The sequence below is a fragment of the Oncorhynchus nerka genome, linkage group LG23 (assembly GCF_034236695.1).
Source record: "Oncorhynchus nerka isolate Pitt River linkage group LG23, Oner_Uvic_2.0, whole genome shotgun sequence".
Classification (NCBI taxonomy): Eukaryota; Metazoa; Chordata; class Actinopteri; order Salmoniformes; family Salmonidae; genus Oncorhynchus; species Oncorhynchus nerka.
The window spans coordinates 3,436,350-3,460,820 of record NC_088418.1 but is presented as its reverse complement, the minus strand read 5'-3'; the positions used below and the strand labels follow the sequence as shown (position 1 = coordinate 3,460,820).

Here is a 24,471-nt window from a genome sequence, read left to right as displayed (position 1 = left end):
CAGAACGACCCTGATACAACAGAACGACCCCGACACGTTACAACAGAACGACCCCGACAGGTTACAACAGAACGACCCCGACAGCAGAACGACCCTGACACGTTACAACAGAACGACCCTGATACAACAGAACGCCCCTGACAGGTCACAACAGAACGACCCTGACAGGTTACAACAGAACGACCCCGACACGTTACAACAGAACGCCCCTGACAGGTTACAACAGAACGACCCTGACAGGTTACAACAGAACGACCCCGACACGTTACAACAGAACGACCCCGACAGGTTACAACAGAAGGACCCCGACAGGTTACAACAGAACGACTCCGACACGTTACAACAGAACGCCCCCGACAGGTTACAACAGAACGACCCCGACAGGTTACAACAGAACGACCCCGACACGTTACAACAGAACGACCCCGACACGTTACAACAGAACGACCCTGATACAACAGAACGACCCTGACAGCAGAACGACCCCGACAGCAGAACGACCCTGACACGTTACAACAGAACGACCCTGATACAACAGAACGCCCCTGACAGGTTACAACAGAACGACCCTGACAGGTTACAACAGAACGACCCCGACACGTTACAACAGAACGACCCCGACACGTTACAACAGAACGACCCATATACAACAGAACGACCCTGACAGCAGAACGACCCCGACAGCAGAACGACCCCGACAGCAGAACGACCCCGACACGTTACAACAGAACGACCCCGACAGGTTACAACAGAACGACCCCGACAGGTTACAACAGAACGACCCCGACACGTTACAACAGAACGACCCTGATACAGAACGACCCTGATACAACAGAACGACCCTGACAAGTTACAACAGAACGACCCTGATACAACAGAACGACCCTGATACAGAACGACCCTGATACAACAGAACGACCCTGACAAGTTACAACAGAACGACCCTGATACAACAGAACGACCCTGACACGTTACAACAGAACGACCCTGATACAACAGAACGACCCTGACAAGTTACAACAGAACGACCCTGATACAACAGAACGACCCTGACACGTTACAACAGAACGACCCTGATACAACAGAACGACCCTGACAAGTTACAACAGAACGACCCTGATACAACAGAATGACCCTGATACAACAGAACGACCCTGATACAACAGAACGACCCTGATACAACAGAACGACCCTGACAAGTTACAACAGAACGACCCTGATACAACAGAACGACCCTGACACGTTACAACAGAACGACCCTGATACAACAGAACGACCCTGACAAGTTACAACAGAACGACCCTGATACAACAGAACGACCCTGACACGTTACAACAGAACGACCCTGACACGTTACAACAGAACGACCCTGACAAGTTACAACAGAACGACCCTGACAAGTTACAACAGAACGACCCTGATACAACAGAACGACCCCGACAGGTTACAACAGAACGACCCCGACAGGTTACAACAGAACGACCCCGACAGGTTACAACAGAACGACCCCGACAGGTTACAACAGAACGACCCTGATACAACAGAACGCCCCTGACAGGTTACAACAGAACGACCCCAACAGGATACAACAGAACGACCCTGACAGGTTACAACAGAACGACCCTGACAGGTTACAACAGAACGACCCCGACAGGTTACAGCAGAACGACCCTGATACAACAGAACGACCCTGATACAACAGAACGACCCCGACAGGTTACAGTAGAACGCCCCTGACAGATTACAACAGAACGACCCTGACAGGTTACAACAGAACGACCCTGACAGGTTACAGCAGAACGACCCCGACAGGTTACAGCAGAACGCCCCTGATACAACAGAACGACCCTGACAGGTTACAACAGAACGACCCCGACAGGTTACAGCAGAACGCCCCTGACAGGTTACAACAGAACGACCCTGACAGGTTACAACAGAACGACCCCGACAGGTTACAACAGAACGACCCCGACAGGATACAACAGAACGACCCTGATACAACAGAATGACCCTGACAGGTTACAACAGAACGACCCTGACAGGTTACAACAGAACGACCCTGACAGGTTACAACAGAACGACCCTGACAGGTTACAACAGAACGACCCTGACAGGTTACAGCAGAACGACCCCGACAGGTTACAGCAGAACGTTACAGCAGAACGACCCTGACAGGTTACAACAATACGACCCTGACAGGTTACAGCAGAACGACCCCGACAGGTTACAGCAGAACGCCCCTGATACAACAGAACGACCCTGACAGGTTACAACAGAACGACCCCGACAGGATACAGCAGAACGCCCCTGACAGGTTACAACAGAACGACCCTGACAGGTTACAACAATACGACCCCGACAGGATACAACAGAACGACCCTGATACAACAGAACGACCCTGATACAGAACGACCCTGATACAACAGAACGACCCTGACAAGTTACAACAGAACGACCCTGATACAACAGAACGACCCTGACACGTTACAACAGAACGACCCTGATACAACAGAACGCCCCTGACAGGTTACAACAGAACGACCCCGACACGTTACAACAGAACGCCCCTGATACAACAGAACGACCCTGACAGGTTACAACAGAACGACCCCGACACGTTACAACAGAACGACCCGACAGGTCACAACAGAACGCCCCTGATACAACAGAACGACCCTGACAGGTTACAACAGAACGACCCTGATACAACAGAACGACCCGACAGGTCACAACAGAACGCCCCTGATACAACAGAACGACCCCGACACAACAGAACGACCCCGACAGGTTACAACAGAACGCCCCCGACAGGTCACAACAGAACGACCCCGACACGTTACAACAGAACGCCCCCGACAGGTCACAACAGAACGACCCGACACGTTACAACAGAACGACCCCGACATGTTACAACAGAACGACCCGACAGGTTACAACAGAACGACCCCGACAGCAGAACGACCCCGACAGCAGAACGACCCCGACAGCAGAACGACCCTGACAAGTTACAACAGAACGACCCTGATACAACAGAACGCCCCTGACAGATCACAACAGAACGACCCTGATACAACAGAACGACCCTGACAAGTTACAACAGAACGACCCTGATACAACAGAACGCCCCTGACAGATCACAACAGAACGACCCCGACACAACAGAACGACCCCGACAGGTTACAACAGAACGCCCCCGACAGGTCACAACAGAACGACCCCGACACGTTACAACAGAACGCCCCCGACAGGTCACAACAGAACGACCCCGACACGTTACAACAGAACGACCCCGACATGTTACAACAGAACGACCCCGACAGGTTACAACAGAACGACCCCGACAGCAGAACGACCCCGACAGCAGAACGACCCCGACAGCAGAACGACCCTGACAAGTTACAACAGAACGACCCTGATACAACAGAACGCCCCTGACAGATCACAACAGAACGACCCTGATACAACAGAACGACCCTGATACAACAGAACGACCCTGATACAACAGAACGACCCTGACAAGTTACAACAGAACGACCCTGATACAACAGAACGACCCTGACACGTTACAACAGAACGACCCCGACACGTTACAACAGAACGACCCCGACACGTTACAACAGAACGACCCCGACACGTTACAACAGAACGACCCCGACAGCAGAACGACCCTGATACAACAGAACGACCCTGACACGTTACAACAGAACGACCCCGACACGTTACAACAGAACGACCCTGATACAACAGAACGCCCCTGACATGTTACAACAGAACGACCCTGACACGTTACAACAGAACGACCCTGATACAACAGAACGACCCCGACAGCAGAACGACCCCGACAGGTTACAACAGAGCGACCCCGACAGGTTACAACAGAACGACCCGACAGGTTACAACAGAACGACCCCGACAGGTTACAACAGAACGACCCCGACAGGTTACAACAGAACGACCCGACAGGTTACAACAATACGACCCCGACAGGTTACAACAATACGACCCCCACAGGTTACAACAGAACGACCCCGACAGGTTACAACAATACGACCCCGACAGGTTACAACAATACGACCCCGACAGGTTACAACAGAACGACCCCGACAGGTTACAACAGAACGACCCCGACAGGTTACAACAATACGACCCCGACACGTTACAACAATACGACCCCGACAGGTTACAACAATACGACCCCGACAGGTTACAACAGAACGACCCCGACAGCAGAACGACCCCGACAGGTTACAACAGAACGACCCCGACAGGTTACAACAGAACGACCCCGACAGGTTACAACAGAACGACCCCGACAGGTTACAACAGAACGACCCCGACAGGTTACAACAATACGACCCCGACAGGTTACAACAATACGACCCCGACAGGTTACAACAGAACGACCCCGACAGGTTACAACAATACGACCCCGACAGGTTACAACAATACGACCCCGACAGGTTACAACAATACGACCCCGACAGGTTACAACAATACGACCCCGACAGGTTACAACAGAACGACCCCGACAGGTTACAACAGAACGACCCCGACAGGTTACAACAGAACGACCCCGACAGGTTACAACAATACGACCCCGACAGGTTACAACAATACGACCCGACAGGTTACAACAGAACGACCCCGACAGGTTACAACAGAACGACCCCGACAGGTTACAACAGAACGACCCGACAGGTTACAACAGAACGACCCCGACAGGTTACAACAGAACGACCCCGACAGGTTACAGCAGAACGACCCCGACAGGTTACAGCAGAACGACCCCGACAGGTTACAACAGAACGACCCCGACAGGTTACAACAGAACGACCCCGACAGGTTACAACAGAACGACCCCGACAGGTTACAACAGAACGACCCCGACAGGTTACAACAGAACGACCCCGACAGGTTACAACAATACGACCCCGACACGTTACAACAATACGACCCCGACAGGTTACAACAATACGACCCCGACAGGTTACAACAGAACGACCCCGACAGCAGAACGACCCTGACAGCAGAACGACCCCGACACGTTACAACAGAACGACCCCGACAGGTTACAACAGAACGACCCCGACAGGTTACAACAGAACGACCCCGACAGGTTACAACAGAACGACCCCGACAGGTTACAACAGAACGACCCCGACAGGTTACAACAGAACGACCCCGACAGGTTACAACAGAACGACCCATATACAACAGAACGACCCTGACAGCAGAACGACCCCGACACGTTACAACAGAACGACCCCGACAGGTTACAACAGAACGACCCCGACAGGTTACAACAGAACGACCCCGACAGGTTACAACAGAACGACCCCGACAGGTTACAACAGAACGACCCCGACAGGTTACAACAGAACGACCCCGACAGGTTACAACATAACGACCCCGACAGGTTACAGCAGAACGACCCCGACAGGATACTGCAGAACGACCCTGACAGATTACAACAGAACGACCCTGACAGGTTACAACAGAACGACCCCGACAGGATACAACAGAACGACCCTGACAGATTACAACAGAACGACCCTGATAGGTTACAACAGAACGACCCCGACAGGTTACAGTAGAACGCCCCTGACAGGTTACAACAGAACGACCCTGACAGGTTACAACAATACGACCCTGACAGGTTACAGCAGAACGACCCTGACAGGTTACAACAGAACGACCCCGACACGTTACAACAGAACGCCCCTGATACAACAGAACGACCCTGACAGGTTACAACAGAACGACCCCGACAGGTCACAACAGAACGACCCTGATACAACAGAACGACCCTGACAGGTTACAACAGAACGACCCTGACAGGTTACAACAGAACGACCCTGACAGGTTACAACAGAACGACCCTGACAGGTTACAACAGAACGACCCCGACAGGTTACAACAGAACGACCCCGACAGCAGAACGACCCTGACAAGTTACAACAGAACGACCCTGATACAACAGAACGCCCCCGACAGGTCACAACAGAACGACCCCGACACGTTACAACAGAACGACCCCGACACGTTACAACAGAACGACCCCGACAGGTTACAACAGAACGACCCCGACAGGTTACAACAGAACGACCCAGACAGGTTACAACAGAACGACCCCGACAGCAGAACGACCCCGACAGCAGAACGACCCTGACAAGTTACAACAGAACGATCCTGATACAACAGAACGCCCCTGACAGGATACTGCAGAACGACCCTGACAAGATACTGCAGAACGACCCTGACAGATTACAACAGAACGACCCCGACACGTTACAACAGAACGACCCCGACACGTTACAACAGAACGACCCTGATACAACAGAACGACCCTGACAGCAGAACGACCCCGACAGCAGAACGACCCCGACAGCAGAACGACCCCGACACGTTACAACAGAACGACCCCGACAGGTTACAACAGAACGACCCCGACAGGTTACAACAGAACGACCCCGACAGGTTACAACAGAACGACCCCGACAGGTTACAACAGAACGACCCGACAGGTTACAACAGAACGACCCGACAGGTTACAACAGAACGACCCGACAGGTTACAACAGAACGACCCCGACAGGTTACAACAGAACGACCCCGACAGGTTACAGCAGAACGACCCCGACAGGTTACAGCAGAACGACCCCGACAGGTTACAGCAGAACGACCCCGACAGGTTACAGCAGAACGACCCCGACAGGTTACAGTAGAACGCCCCTGACAGGTTACAACAGAACGACCCTGACAGGTTACAGCAGAACGCCCCTGATACAACAGAACGACCCTGACAGGTTACAACAGAACGACCCCGACACGTTACAACAGAACGCCCCTGATACAACAGAACGACCCTGACAGGTTACAACAGAACGACCCCGACAGGTCACAACAGAACGACCCCGACAGGTCACAACAGAACGACCCCGACAGGTCACAACAGAACGACCCTGATACAACAGAACGACCCTGACAGGTTACAACAGAACGACCCTGACAGGTTACAACAGAACGACCCCGACAGCAGAACGACCCTGACAGCAGAACGACCCTGACAAGTTACAACAGAACGACCCTGATACAACAGAACGCCCCCGACAGGTCACAACAGAACGACCCCGACACGTTACAACAGAACGACCCCGACACGTTACAACAGAACGACCCCGACAGGTTACAACAGAACGACCCGACAGGTTACAACAGAACGACCCAGAACGACAGAAGCAGAACGACCCTGACAAGTTACAACAGAACGATCCTGATACAACAGAACGCCCCTGACAGATCACAACAGAACGACCCTGACACGTTACAACAGAACGACCCTGACACGTTACAACAGAACGACCCTGATACAACAGAACGACCCTGATACAACAGAACGACCCTGATACAACAGAACGACCCTGATACAACAGAACGACCCTGATACAACAGAACGACCCTGACAAGTTACAACAGAACGACCCTGATACAACAGAACGACCCTGACACGTTACAACAGAACGACCCTGATACAACAGAACGACCCCGACACGTTACAACAGAACGACCCCGACAGGTTACAACAGAACGACCCCGACAGCAGAACGACCCTGACACGTTACAACAGAACGACCCTGATACAACAGAACGCCCCTGACAGGTCACAACAGAACGACCCTGACAGGTTACAACAGAACGACCCCGACACGTTACAACAGAACGCCCCTGACAGGTTACAACAGAACGACCCTGACAGGTTACAACAGAACGACCCCGACACGTTACAACAGAACGACCCCGACAGGTTACAACAGAACGACCCCGACAGGTTACAACAGAACGACTCCGACACGTTACAACAGAACGCCCCCGACAGGTTACAACAGAACGACCCCGACAGGTTACAACAGAACGACCCCGACACGTTACAACAGAACGACCCCGACACGTTACAACAGAACGACCCCGACACGTTACAACAGAACGACCCTGATACAACAGAACGACCCTGACAGCAGAACGACCCCGACAGCAGAACGACCCTGACACGTTACAACAGAACGACCCTGATACAACAGAACGCCCCTGACAGGTTACAACAGAACGACCCCGACAGGTTACAACAGAACGACCCCGACACGTTACAACAGAACGACCCCGACACGTTACAACAGAACGACCCCGACACGTTACAACAGAACGACCCATATACAACAGAACGACCCTGACAGCAGAACGACCCCGACAGCAGAACGACCCCGACAGCAGAACGACCCCGACACGTTACAACAGAACGACCCCGACAGGTTACAACAGAACGACCCCGACAGGTTACAACAGAACGACCCCGACAGGTTACAACAGAACGACCCCGACAGGTTACAACAGAACGACCCCGACAGGTTACAACAGAACGACCCCGACAGGTTACAACAGAACGACCCCGACAGGTTACAACAGAACGACAGGTTACAACAGAACGACCCCGACAGGTTACAACAGAACGACCCCGACAGGTTACAACAGAACGACCCCGACAGGTTACAACAGAACGACCCCGACAGGTTACAACAATACGACCCCGACAGGTTACAACAATACGACCCCGACACGTTACAACAGAACGACCCCGACACGTTACAACAATACGACCCCGACAGGTTTCAACAATACGACCCCGACAGGTTACAACAATACGACCCCGACAGGTTACAACAATACGACCCCGACAGGTTACAACAATACGACCCTGACAGGTTACAACAATACGACCCCGACAGGTTACAACAATACGACCCCGACAGGTTACAACAGAACGACCCCGACAGGTTACAACAATACGACCCCGACAGGTTACAACAATACGACCCCGACAGGTTACAACAGAACGACCCTGACAGGTTACAACAGAACGACCTTGATAAGCAAAAACATATATTTAAAATACTACATTCATATATTACCTGTTAAAATACTACATTCATATAATACCTGTTAAAATACTACATTCATATATTACCTGTTAAAATACTACATTCGTATATTACCTGTTAAAATACTACATTCATATAATACCTGTTAAAATACTACATTCATATAATACCTGTTAAAATACTACATTCATATAATACCTGTTAAAATACTACATTCATATATTACCTGTTAAAATACTACATTCATATATTACCTGTTAAAATACTACATTCATATATTACCTGTTAAAATACTACATTCATATATTACCTGTTAAAATACTACCTGTTAAAATACTACATTAAAATACTACATTCATATATTACCTGTTAAAATACTACCTGTTAAAATACTACATTCATATATTACCTGTTAAAATACTACATTCATATATTACCTGTTAAAATACTACCTGTTAAAATACTACATTCATATATTACCTGTTAAAATACTACATTCATATATTACCTGTTAAAATACTACCTGTTAAAATACTACATTCATATATTACCTGTTAAAATACTACATTCATATATTACCTGTTAAAATACTACATTCGTATATTACCTGTTAAAATACTACATTCGTATATTACCTGTTAAAATACTACCTGTTAAAATATTACCTGTTAAAATACTACATTCATATATTACCTGTTAAAATACTACATTCATATATTACCTGTTAAAATACTACATTCATATATTACCTGTTAAAATACTACATTCATATATTACCTGTTAAAATACTACCTGTTAAAATACTACATTCATATATTACCTGTTAAAATACTACATTCATATATTACCTGTTAAAATACTACATTCGTATATTACCTGTTAAAATACTACCTGTTAAAATATTACCTGTTAAAATACTACATTCATATATTACCTGTTAAAATACTACATTCGTATATTACCTGTTAAAATACTACCTGTTAAAATATTACCTGTTAAAATACTACATTCATATATTACCTGTTAAAATACTACATTCATATATTACCTGTTAAAATACTACATTCATATATTACCTGTTAAATTACTACATTCATATATTACCTGTTAAAATACTACCTGTTAAAATACTACATTAAAATACTACATTCATATATTACCTGTTAAAATACTACCTGTTAAAATACTACATTCATATATTACCTGTTAAAATACTACATTCATATATTACCTGTTAAAATACTACCTGTTAAAATACTACATTCATATATTACCTGTTAAAATACTACATTCATATATTACCTGTTAAAATACTACATTCATATATTACCTGTTAAAATACTACCTGTTAAAATACTACATTCATATATTACCTGTTAAAATACTACATTCATATATTACCTGTTAAAATACTACATTCGTATATTACCTGTTAAAATACTACCTGTTAAAATATTACCTGTTAAAATACTACATTCATATATTACCTGTTAAAATACTACATTCATATATTACCTGTTAAAATACTACATTCATATATTACCTGTTAAAATACTACATTCATATATTACCTGTTAAAATACTACCTGTTAAAATACTACATTCATATATTACCTGTTAAAATACTACATTCATATATTACCTGTTAAAATACTACATTCGTATATTACCTGTTAAAATACTACCTGTTAAAATATTACCTGTTAAAATACTACATTCATATATTACCTGTTAAAATACTACATTCATATATTACCTGTTAAAATACTACATTCATATATTACCTGTTAAAATACTACATTCATATATTACCTGTTAAAATACTACATTCATATATTACCTGTTAAAATACTACATTCATATATTACCTGTTAAAATACTACCTGTTAAAATACTACATTCATATATTACCTGTTAAAATACTACATTCATATATTACCTGTTAAAATACTACATTCATATATTACCTGTTAAAATACTACCTGTTAAAATACTACATTCATATATTACCTGTTAAAATACTACATTCATATATTACCTGTTAAAATACTACATTCATATATTACCTGTTAAAATACTACATTCGAATATTACCTGTTAAAATACTACCTGTTAAAATATTACCTGTTAAAATACTACATTCATATATTACCTGTTAAAATACTACATTCATATATTACCTGTTAAAATACTACATTCATATATTACCTGTTAAAATACTACATTCATATATTACCTGTTAAAATACTACCTGTTAAAATACTACATTCATATATTACCTGTTAAAATACTACATTCATATATTACCTGTTAAAATACTACATTCATATATTACCTGTTAAAATACTACCTATTAAAATACTACCTGTTAAAATATTACCTGTTAAAATATTACCTGTTAAAATACTACATTCATATATTACCTATTAAAATACTACCTGTTAAAATACTACCTGTTAAAATACTACCTGTTAAAATACTACATTCATATATTACCTGTTAAAATATTACCTGTTAAAATACTACATTCGTATATTACCTGTTAAAATACTACATTCGTATATTACCTGTTAAAATACTACATTCATATATTACCTGTTAAAATACTACATTCGTATATTACCTGTTAAAATACTACCTGTTAAAATATTACCTGTTAAAATACTACATTCATATATTACCTGTTAAAATACTACATTCGTATATTACCTGTTAAAATACTACCTGTTAAAATATTACCTGTTAAAATACTACATTCATATATTACCTGTTAAAATACTACATTCATATATTACCTGTTAAAATACTACATTCATATATTACCTGTTAAAATACTACATTCATATATTACCTGTTAAAATACTACATTCATATATTACCTGTTAAAATACTACCTGTTAAAATACTACATTCATATATTACCTGTTAAAATACTACATTCATATATTACCTGTTAAAATACTACATTCATATATTACCTGTTAAAATACTACCTATTAAAATACTACCTGTTAAAATATTACCTGTTAAAATACTACATTCATATATTACCTATTAAAATACTACCTGTTAAAATACTACCTGTTAAAATACTACATTCATATATTACCTGTTAAAATATTACCTGTTAAAATACTACATTCATATATTACCTGTTAAAATACTACATTCGTATATTACCTGTTAAAATACTACATTCATATAATACCTGTTAAAATACTACATTCATATAATACCTGTTAAAATACTACATTCATATAATACCTGTTAAAATACTACATTCATATATTACCTGTTAAAATACTACATTCATATATTACCTGTTAAAATACTACATTCATATATTACCTGTTAAAATACTACATTCATATATTACCTGTTAAAATACTACCTGTTAAAATACTACATTCATATATTACCTGTTAAAATACTACATTCATATATTACCTGTTAAAATACTACATTCATATATTACCTGTTAAAATACTACCTGTTAAAATACTACATTCATATATTACCTGTTAAAATACTACATTCATATATTACCTGTTAAAATACTACATTCGTATATTACCTGTTAAAATACTACCTGTTAAAATATTACCTGTTAAAATACTACATTCATATATTACCTGTTAAAATACTACATTCATATATTACCTGTTAAAATACTACATTCATATATTACCTGTTAAAATACTACATTCATATATTACCTGTTAAAATACTACCTGTTAAAATACTACATTCATATATTACCTGTTAAAATACTACATTCATATATTACCTGTTAAAATACTACATTCGTATATTACCTGTTAAAATACTACCTGTTAAAATATTACCTGTTAAAATACTACATTCATATATTACCTGTTAAAATACTACATTCATATATTACCTGTTAAAATACTACATTCATATATTACCTGTTAAAATACTACATTCATATATTACCTGTTAAAATACTACATTCATATATTACCTGTTAAAATACTACATTCATATATTACCTGTTAAAATACTACCTGTTAAAATACTACATTCATATATTACCTGTTAAAATACTACATTCATATATTACCTGTTAAAATACTACATTCATATATTACCTGTTAAAATACTACCTGTTAAAATACTACATTCATATATTACCTGTTAAAATACTACATTCATATATTACCTGTTAAAATACTACATTCATATATTACCTGTTAAAATACTACATTCGAATATTACCTGTTAAAATACTACCTGTTAAAATATTACCTGTTAAAATACTACATTCATATATTACCTGTTAAAATACTACATTCATATATTACCTGTTAAAATACTACATTCATATATTACCTGTTAAAATACTACATTCATATATTACCTGTTAAAATACTACCTGTTAAAATACTACATTCATATATTACCTGTTAAAATACTACATTCATATATTACCTGTTAAAATACTACATTCATATATTACCTGTTAAAATACTACCTATTAAAATACTACCTGTTAAAATATTACCTGTTAAAATATTACCTGTTAAAATACTACATTCATATATTACCTATTAAAATACTACCTGTTAAAATACTACCTGTTAAAATACTACCTGTTAAAATACTACATTCATATATTACCTGTTAAAATATTACCTGTTAAAATACTACATTCGTATATTACCTGTTAAAATACTACATTCGTATATTACCTGTTAAAATACTACATTCATATATTACCTGTTAAAATACTACATTCGTATATTACCTGTTAAAATACTACCTGTTAAAATATTACCTGTTAAAATACTACATTCATATATTACCTGTTAAAATACTACATTCGTATATTACCTGTTAAAATACTACCTGTTAAAATATTACCTGTTAAAATACTACATTCATATATTACCTGTTAAAATACTACATTCATATATTACCTGTTAAAATACTACATTCATATATTACCTGTTAAAATACTACATTCATATATTACCTGTTAAAATACTACATTCATATATTACCTGTTAAAATACTACCTGTTAAAATACTACATTCATATATTACCTGTTAAAATACTACATTCATATATTACCTGTTAAAATACTACATTCATATATTACCTGTTAAAATACTACCTATTAAAATACTACCTGTTAAAATATTACCTGTTAAAATACTACATTCATATATTACCTATTAAAATACTACCTGTTAAAATACTACCTGTTAAAATACTACATTCATATATTACCTGTTAAAATATTACCTGTTAAAATACTACATTCATATATTACCTGTTAAAATACTACATTCGTATATTACCTGTTAAAATACTACATTCATATAATACCTGTTAAAATACTACATTCATATAATACCTGTTAAAATACTACATTCATATAATACCTGTTAAAATACTACATTCATATATTACCTGTTAAAATACTACATTCATATATTACCTGTTAAAATACTACATTCATATATTACCTGTTAAAATACTACATTCATATATTACCTGTTAAAATACTACATTAAAATACTACATTCATATATTACCTGTTAAAATACTACCTGTTAAAATACTACTACCTGTTAAAATACTACATTCATATATTACCTGTTAAAATACTACCTGTTAAAATACTACATTCATATATTACCTGTTAAAATACTACATTCATATATTACCTGTTAAAATACTACCTGTTAAAATACTACATTCATATATTACCTGTTAAAATACTACATTCATATATTACCTGTTAAAATACTACCTGTTAAAATACTACATTCATATATTACCTGTTAAAATACTACATATTACCTGTTAAAATACTATTACCTGTTAAAATACTACATTCATATATTACCTGTTAAAATACTACATTCATATATTACCTGTTAAAATACTACATTCACCTGTTAAAATACTACCTGTTAAAATACTACATTCATTATTACCTGTTAAAATACTACATTCATATTACCTGTTAAAATACTACCTGTTAAAATATTACCTGTTAAAATACTACATTCATATATTACCTGTTAAAATACTACATTCATATATTACCTGTTAAAATACTAAAATACTACATTCATATATTACCTGTTAAAATACTACCCTGTTAAAACTACATTCATTAAAAAATACTACATTCATATATTACCTGTTAAAATACTACCTGTTAAAATACTACATTCATATATTACCTGTTAAAATACTACATTCATATATTACCTGTTAAAATACTACCTGTTAAAATACTACATTCATATATTACCTGTTAAAATACTACATTCATATATTACCTGTTAAAATACTACATTCATATATTACCTGTTAAAATACTACCTGTTAAAATACTACATTCATATATTACCTGTTAAAATACTACATTCATATATTACCTGTTAAAATACTACATTCGTATATTACCTGTTAAAATACTACCTGTTAAAATATTACCTGTTAAAATACTACATTCATATATTACCTGTTAAAATACTACATTCATATATTACCTGTTAAAATACTACATTCATATATTACCTGTTAAAATACTACATTCATATATTACCTGTTAAAATACTACATTCATATATTACCTGTTAAAATACTACCTGTTAAAATACTACATTCATATATTACCTGTTAAAATACTACATTCATATATTACCTGTTAAAATACTACCTGTTAAAATACTACATTCATATATTACCTGTTAAAATACTACATTCATATATTACCTGTTAAAATACTACATTCATATATTACCTGTTAAAATAATACCTGTTAAAATACTACCTGTTAAAATACTACATTCATATAATACCTGTTAAAATACTACCTGTTAAAATACTACCTGTTAAAATACTACATTCATATATTACCTGTTAAAATACTACATTCATATATTACCTGTTAAAATACTACATTCATATATTACCTGTTAAAATACTACATTCATATAATACCTGGTGTTGAGTTGGGGCAAGTGACGAACCAGGATGAACACCATAAGCTCCATGGCAGCGAAGACTAGGGACTTCCCCGGGAGCAGCTCCCCAGTCTCACCTCCCTCTCCCCGGAGAGACAGACCGTCCTTCTCCCCTCCACCCTCCTTACCTGGAGGGAGATACGTAGAGCCGATCAACAAAATCAGTAGTCATGAGCCCATTTAGGTTTCAGGTAAACATTAGATTTTAAATGACTGTACATTTCAGTGGTATATCCTAACGATAGACCGATAGTCTGGATATGCTGGTCGGTACCACCACATGGTTAATGATGACTATAGTGCTGGTCGGTACCACCACATGGTTAATGATGACTATAGTACTGGTCGGTATCACCACATGGTTAATGATGACTATAGTACTGGTCGGTACCACCATGATGACTATAGTACTGGTCGGTATCACCACATGGTTAATGATGACTATAGTACTGGTCGGTATCACCATGATGACTATAGTACTGGTCGGTACCACCATGATGACTATAGTACTGGTCGGTATCACCACATGGTTAATGATGACTATAGTACTGGTCGGTATCACCACATGGTTAATGATGACTATAGTACTGGTCGGTACCACCACATGGTTAATGATGACTATAGTACTGGTCGGTATCACCACATGGTTAATGATGACTATAGTACTGGTCGGTATCACCACATGGTTAATGATGACTATAGTACTGGTCGGTACCACCACATGGTTAATGATGACTATAGTACTGGTCGGTATCACCATGATGACTATAGTACTGGTCGGTACCACCACATGGTTAATGATGACTATAGTACTGGTCGGTATCACCACATGGTTAATGATGACTATAGTACTGGTCGGTATCACCATGATGACTATAGTACTGGTCGGTATCACCATGATGACTATAGTACTGGTCGGTATCACCATGATGACTATAGTACTGGTCGGTATCACCACATGGTTAATGATGACTATAGTACTGGTCGGTATCACCACATGGTTAATGATGACTATAGTACTGGTCGGTACCACCACATGGTTAATGATGACTATAGTACTGGTCGGTATCACCACATGGTTAATGATGACTATAGTACTGGTCGGTACCACCACATGGTTAATGATGACTATAGTACTGGTCGGTACCACCACATGGTTAATGATGACTATAGTACTGGTCGGTACCACCACATGGTTAATGATGACTATAGTACTGGTCGGTACCACCACATGGTTAATGATGACTATAGTACTGGTCGGTATCACCACATGGTTAATGATGACTATAGTACTGGTCGGTACCACCATGATGACTATAGTACTGGTCGGTACCACCATGATGACTATAGTACTGGTCGGTATCACCACATGGTTAATGATGACTATAGTACTGGTCGGTATCACCATGATGACTATAGTACTGGTCGGTACCACCACATGGTTAATGATGACTATAGTACTGGTCGGTACCACCATGATGACTATAGTACTGGTCGTTACCACCACATGGTTAATGATGACTATAGTACTGGTCGGTATCACCACATGGTTAATGATGACTATAGTACTGGTCGGTACCACCACATGGTTAATGATGACTATAGTACTGGTCGGTACCACCACATGGTTAATGATGACTATAGTACTGGTCGGTACCACCACATGGTTAATGATGACTATAGTACTGGTCGGTACCACCATGATGACTGTAGTACTGGTCGGTATCACCACATGGTTAATGATGACTATAGTACTGGTCGGTATCACCACATGGTTAATGATGACTATAGTACTGGTCGGTACCACCACATGGTTAATGATGACTATAGTATTTGTCGGTACCACCACATGGTTAATGATGACTATAGTACTGGTCGGTACCACCACATGGTTAATGATGACTATAGTACTGGTCGGTACCACCACATGGTTAATGATGACTATAGTACTGGTCGGTATCACCATGATGACTATAGTACTGGTCGGTACCACCATGATGACTATAGTACTGGTCGGTATCACCATGATGACTATAGTACTGGTCGGTACCACCATGATGACTATAGTACTGGTCGGTATCACCATGATGACTATAGTACTGGTCGGTATCACCATGATGACTATAGTACTGGTCGGTACCACCACATGGTTAATGATGACTATAGTACTGGTCGGTATCACCATGATGACTATAGTACTGGTCGGTATCACCATGATGACTATAGTACTGGTCGGTATCACCATGATGACTATAGTACTGGTCGGTATCACCACATGGTTAATGATGACTATAGTACTGGTCGGTACCACCACATGGTTAATGATGACTATAGTACTGGTCGGTATCACCACATGGTTAATGATGACTATAGTACTGGTCGGTATCACCATGATGACTATAGTACTGGTCGGTACCACCATGATGACTATAGTACTGGTCGGTATCACCACATGGTTAATGATGACTATAGTACTGGTCGGTACCACCACATGGTTAATGATGACTATAGTACTGGTCGGTATCACCATGATGACTATAGTACTGGTCGGTACCACCACATGGTTAATGATGACTATAGTACTGGTCGGTATCACCATGATGACTATAGTACTGGTCGGTATCACCACATGGTTAATGATGACTATAGTACTGGTCGGTATCACCACATGGTTAATGATGACTGTAGTACTGGTCGGTACCACCACATGGTTAATGATGACTATAGTACTGGTCGGTATCACCACATGGTTAATGATGACTATAGTACTGGTCGGTATCACCATGATGACTATAGTACTGGTCGGTACCACCACATGGTTAATGATGACTATAGTACTGGTCGGTATCACCACATGGTTAATGATGACTATAGTACTGGTCGGTATCACCACATGGTTAATGATGACTGTAGTACTGCAGAAAGGTATCTGGGACCAGCATGGTGAACCGTGAACTGACCCTGTGTGTCTCTCTGCTGTGTCAGGTGGTCCTGTGCAGCCCTGATCGTCTCCTGCACCACAGCCGTAACTTGGAGCTGAACGGCTGGAGGATCTCTGGTCAGGAGTAGTCTGTGGAGAACGTTGAGCAGCTCTACACCTAACAACTACAACATGAAACCTGGTTAGACCCCCAGCCTGTCAGCTCTACACCCAACAACTACAACATGAAACCTGGTTAGACCCCCAGCCTGTCAGCTCTACACCCAACAACATGAAACCTGGTTAGACCCCCAGCCTGTCAGCTCTGTACCCAACAACATGAAACCTGGTTAGACCCCCAGCCTGTCAGCTCTGTACCCAACAACATGAAACCTGGTTAGACCCCCAGCCTGTCAGCTCTGTACCCAACAACATGAAACCTGGTTAGACCCCCAGCCTGTCAGCTCTACACCCAACAACATGAAACCTGGTTAGACCCCCAGCCTGTCAGCTCTGTACCCAACAACTACAACATGAAACCTGGTTAGACCCCCAGCCTGTCAGCTCTGTACCCAACAACATGAAACCTGGTTAGACCCCCAGCCTGTCAGCTCTACACCCAACAACATGAAACCTGGTTAGACCCCCAGCCTGATACTAGAACCTGTAAACTCCACATCACAGACTATGATACTAGAACCTGTCAGCTCCACATCACAGACTATGATACTAGAACCGTCTCAAACTTCTCTTCAACAGTTTGTTCTCCATCTCTGCATTTCTTTCCTCTCTTCTTCCTTACCCACTTATTCCCTCTCTCTCTCTCTCCCTCTCTCCCTCCCTCCCTCCCCTTCCTTCCTCCCCTTCCCTCCCTCCCTCCCCCTCCCTCCCTCCCCTTCCTTCCTTCCCTCCCTCCCCTTCCTTCCCTCCTTCCTTCCCTCCCCTCCCTTCCCTTCCCTCCCTCTCAATTCAAGGGCTTTATTGGCATGGGAAACATGTGTTAACATTGCCAAAGCAAGTGAGGTAGATAATATATAAAACTGAAATAAACAATAAAAATGAACAGTAAACATTACACATACAGAAGATTCAAAACAATAAAGACATTACAAATGTCACACATCTTGCTGCTGTGATGTCACACTGTGGAATTTCACCCAGTAGATATGGGAGTTTATCAAAATCAGGTTTGTTTTTTAATTCTTTGTGGGTCTGTGTAATCTGAGGGAAATATGTGTCTCTAATATGGTCATACATTGGGCAGGAGGTTAGGAAGTGCAGCTCAGTTTCCACCTCATTTTGTGGGCAGTGAGCACATAGCCTTGTCTTCTCTTGAGAGCCATGTCTGCCTACGGCAGCCTTTCTCAATAGCAAGGCTATGCTCACTAAGTCTGTACATAGTCAAAGCTTTCCTTAAGTTTGGGTCAGTCACAGTGGTCAGGTATTCTGCCGCTGTGTACTCTCTGTTTAGGGCCAAATCCCCCCCTCCCACCCCCCTCCTTTCCCTCCCTCTCCTCCCTCCTCTCCCTCCCTCCCCCTCCCTCCCGTTATCTTTACCTGGTCTTCACTGATGTGTGTCCTGGCACAGGGAGAGTCCAGTAGGGTACAGAGAGCCTGTAGACATGACATGACATGTTCTATAGGTTCCTCAGGTCTTGGGAAACACAGGAACTCAATACTGACACCTGGGAGAGACAGTGGTTAGTTATCATCTATACTGACATCTGTCTGTCTGTCTGGCTGTATCTGTGGCTGTCTGTCTGTGTGGCTGTCTGTCTGTCTCTGTGGCTGCCTGTCTGTCTCTGTGGCTGCCTGTCTGTCTCTGTGGCTGTCCATCTGTCTCTGTGGCTGTCCGTCCGTCTGTCTCTGTGGCTGTCCGTCCGTCTGTCTCTGTGGCTGTCCGTCCGTCTGTCTCTGTGGCTGTCCGTCCGTCTGTCTCTGTGGCTGTCCGTCCGTCTGTCTCTGTGGCTGGCCGTCCGTCTGTCTCTGTGGCTGGCCGTCCGTCTGTCTCTGTGGCTGGCCGTCCGTCTGTCTCTGTGGCTGTCCGTCCGTCTGTCTCTGTGGCTGTCTGCCGGTCTGTCCGTGGCTGTCTCTCTGTCTCTGTGGCTGTCCGTCCGTCTGTCTCTGTGGCTGTCCGCCGTCTGTCCGTCTGTCTCTGTGGCTGTCCGCCGGTCTGTCCGTCTGTCTCTGTGGCTGTCCGTCCGTCTGTCTCTGTGGCTGTCTGTCCGTCTGTCTCTGTGGCTGTCCGCCGGTCTGTCCGTCTGTCTCTGTGGCTGTCCGCCGGTCTGTCCGTCTGTCTCTGTGGCTGTCCGCCGGTCTGTCCGTCTGTCTCTGTGGCTGTCTGTCTGTCCGTCTGTCTCTGTGGCTGTCTGCCCGTCTCTGTGGCTGTCCGTCCGTCTGTCTCTGTGGCTGTCCGCCCGTCTGTCTCTGTGGCTGTCCGTCCGTCTGTCTCTGTGGCTGTCCGTCCGTCTGTCTCTGTGGCTGTCTGCCGGTCTGTCCGTCTGTCTCTGTGGCTGTCTGCCGGTCTGTCTGTCTGTCTCTGTGGCTGTCTGCCCGTCTGTCTCTGTGGCTGTCTGTCCGTCTGTCTCTGTGGCTGTCTGCCGGTCTGTCTGCCCGTCTCTGTGGCTGTCTGCCCGTCTGTCTCTGTGGCTGTCTGCCGGTCTGTCTGCCCGTCTGTCTCTGTGGCTGTCTGCCCGTCTGTCTCTGTGGCTGTCTGCCCGTCGGTCTCTGTGGCTGTCTGCCCGTCGGTCTCTGTGGCTGTCTGCCCGTCGGTCTCTGTGGCTGTCTGCCCGTCGGTCTCTGTGGCTGTCTGCCGGTCTCTGTGGCTGTCTGCCCGTCGGTCTGTCTGTGGCTGTCTGTCGGTCTGTGGCTGTCTGCCGGTCTCTGTGGCTGTCTGTCGGTCTGTCTGTCTGTCTCTGTGGCTGTCTGCCGGTCTGTCTGTCTGTCTCTGTGGCTGTCTGTCTCTGTGGCTGTCTGTCTGTCTGTCTCTGTGGCTGTCTGCCGGTCTGTCTGTCTGTCTCTGTGGCTGTCTGCCGGTCTGTCTGTCTGTCTCTGTGGCTGTCTGCCGGTCTGTCTGTCTGTCTCTGTGGCTGTCTGCCCGTCTGTCTGTCTGTCTCTGTGGCTGTCTGCCCGTCGGTCTCTGTGGCTGTCTGCCCGTCGGTCTCTGTGGCTGTCTGCCCGTCGGTCTCTGTGGCTGTCTGCCGGTCTGTCTGTCTGTCTCTGTGGCTGTCTGCCGGTCTGTCTGTCTGTCTCTGTGGCTGTCTGCCGGTCTGTCTGTCTGTCTCTGTGGCTGTCTGCCGGTCTGTCTGTCTGTCTCTGTGGCTGTCTGCCGGTCTGTCTGTCTGTCTCTGTGGCTGTCTGCCGGTCTGTCTGTCTGTCTCTGTGGCTGTCTGTCTCTGTGGCTGTCTGTCTGTCTGTCTCTGTGGCTGTCTGCCCGTCGGTCTCTGTGGCTGTCTGCCCGTCTGTCTCTGTGGCTGTCTGCCCGTCTGTCTCTGTGGCTGTCTGCCGGCCTGTCTGTCTGTCTCTGTGGCTGTCTGCCGGTCTGTCTGTCTGTCTCTGTGGCTGTCTGCCGGTCTGTCTGTCTGTCTCTGTGGCTGTCTGCCCGTCTGTCTGTCTGTCTCTGTGGCTGTCTGCCCGTCTGTCTCTGTGGCTGTCTGCCCGTCTGTCTCTGTGGCTGTCTGTCCGTCTGTCTCTGTGGCTGTCCGTCCGTCTGTCTCTGTGGCTGTCTGCCGGTCTGTCTGTCTGTCTCTGTGGCTGTCTGCCGGTCTGTCTGTCTGTCTCTGTGGCTGTCTGCCGGTCTGTCTGTCTGTCTCTGTGGCTGTCTGCCGGTCTGTCTGTCTGTCTCTGTGGCTGTCTGCCGGTCTCTGTGGCTGTCTGTCGGTCTCTGTGGCTGTCTGCCGGTCTGTCTGTCTGCCCGTCTGTCTCTGTGGCTGTCTGCCCGTCTGTCTGTCTGTCTCTGTGGCTGTCTGCCCGTCTGTCTCTGTGGCTGTCTGCCCGTCTGTCTCTGTGGCTGTCTGCCCGTCTGTCTCTGTGGCTGTCTGCCCGTCTGTCTCTGTGGCTGTCTGCCCGTCTGTCTCTGTGGCTGTCTGCCCGTCTGTCTCTGTGGCTGTCTGCCGGTCTGTCTGTGGCTGTCTGTCTCTGTCTCTGTCTGCTGTCTGTCCGTCTGTCTCTGTGGCTGTCTGCCCGTCTGTCTCTGTGGCTGTCTGCCGGTCTGTCTGTCTGTCTCTGGCTGGCTGTCTGTCTGTCTGTCTCTGTGGCTGTCTGCCGGTCTGTCTCTGTGGCTGTCTGCCCGCTGTCTCTGTGGCTGTCTGCCCGTCTGTCTCTGTGGCTGTCTGCCGGTCTGTCTGTCTGTCTCTGTGGCTGTCTCTCTCTGTGGCTGTCTGTCTGTCTGTCTCTGTGGCTGTCTGCCGGTCTCTGTGGCTGTCTGCCCGTCTGTCTCTGTGGCTGTCTGCCCGTCTGTCTCTGTGGCTGTCTGCCCGGTCTCTGTGGCTGTCTGCCGGTCTCTGTGGCTGTCTGCCGGTCTCTGTGGCTGTCTGCCTGTCTCTGTGGCTGGCTGCCTGTCTCTGTGGCTGGCTGCCTGTCTCTGTGGCTGGCTGCCTGTCTCTGTGGCTGGCTGCCTGTCTCTGTGGCTGGCTGCCTGTCTCTGTGGCTGGCTGCCTGTCTCTGTGGCTGGCTGCCTGTCTCTGTGGCTGGCTGCCTGTCTCTGTGGCTGGCTGCCTGTCTCTGTGGCTGGCTGGCTTTGTGTCTGGCTGTCTCTGTGGCTGGCTGGCTGTCTTTGTGTCTGGCTGTCTCTGTGGCTGGCTGTCTGTCTCTGTGTCTGGCTGTCCCTGTGGCTGGCTGTGGCTGTCTGCCGGTCTCTGTGGCTGTCTGCCGGTCTCTGTGGCTGTCTGCCGGTCTCTGTGGCTGTCTGCCGGTCTCTGTGGCTGGCTGCCTGTCTCTGTGGCTGGCTGCCTGTCTCTGTGGCTGGCTGCCTGTCTCTGTGGCTGGCTGCCTGTCTCTGTGGCTGGCTGGCCGTCTTTGTGTCTGGCTGTCTCTGTGGCTGTCTTTGTGTCTGGCTGTCTCTGTGGCTGGCTGTCTTTGTGGCTGGCTGTCTCTGTGGCTGGCTGGCTGTCTTTGTGTCTGGCTGTCTCTGTGGCTGGCTGTCTGTCTCTGTGTCTGGCTGTCCCTGTGTCTGGCTGTCCCTGTGGCTGGCTGTCCCTGTCTGTGGCTGCCTGTATCTGTGGCTGTCTGCCTGTCTCTGTGGCTGGCTGCCTGTCTCTGTGGCTGGCTGCCTGTCTCTGTGGCTGGCTGCCTGTCTCTGTGGCTGGCTGCCTGTCTCTGTGGCTGGCTGCCTGTCTCTGTGGCTGGCTGGCCTGTCTCTGTGGCTGGCTGCCTGTCTCTGTGGCTGGCTGCCTGTCTCTGTGGCTGGCTGCCTGTCTCTGTGGCTGGCTGCCTGTCTCTGTGGCTGGCTGCCTGTCTCTGTGGCTGGCTGGCTGGCTGTCTTTGTGTCTGGCTGTCTCTGTGGCTGGCTGTCTGTCTCTGTGTCTGGCTGTCCCTGTGGCTGCCTGTCTCTGTGGCTGGCTGCCTGTCTCTGTGGCTGGCTGCCTGTCTCTGTGGCTGGCTGCCTGTCTCT

General features: G+C 44.1%; 1 protein-coding gene across 1 annotated transcript in view; it reads right to left on the bottom strand.

Annotated features, from left to right (window-relative positions):
* Nucleotides 1-24,471, bottom strand: part of heatr5b (HEAT repeat containing 5B) — a 140,669-nt gene that overhangs the window by 28,652 nt on the left and 87,546 nt on the right. The window contains exons 32-34 of the mRNA XM_065008442.1: nucleotides 20,418-20,545; nucleotides 18,901-19,045; nucleotides 15,918-16,068 (exon numbers count right to left, since the gene is read on the bottom strand). Coding sequence (XP_064864514.1) covers nucleotides 15,918-16,068; nucleotides 18,901-19,045; nucleotides 20,418-20,545 — 424 coding nt within the window. The remainder of the gene's footprint in view (nucleotides 1-15,917; nucleotides 16,069-18,900; nucleotides 19,046-20,417; nucleotides 20,546-24,471) is intronic.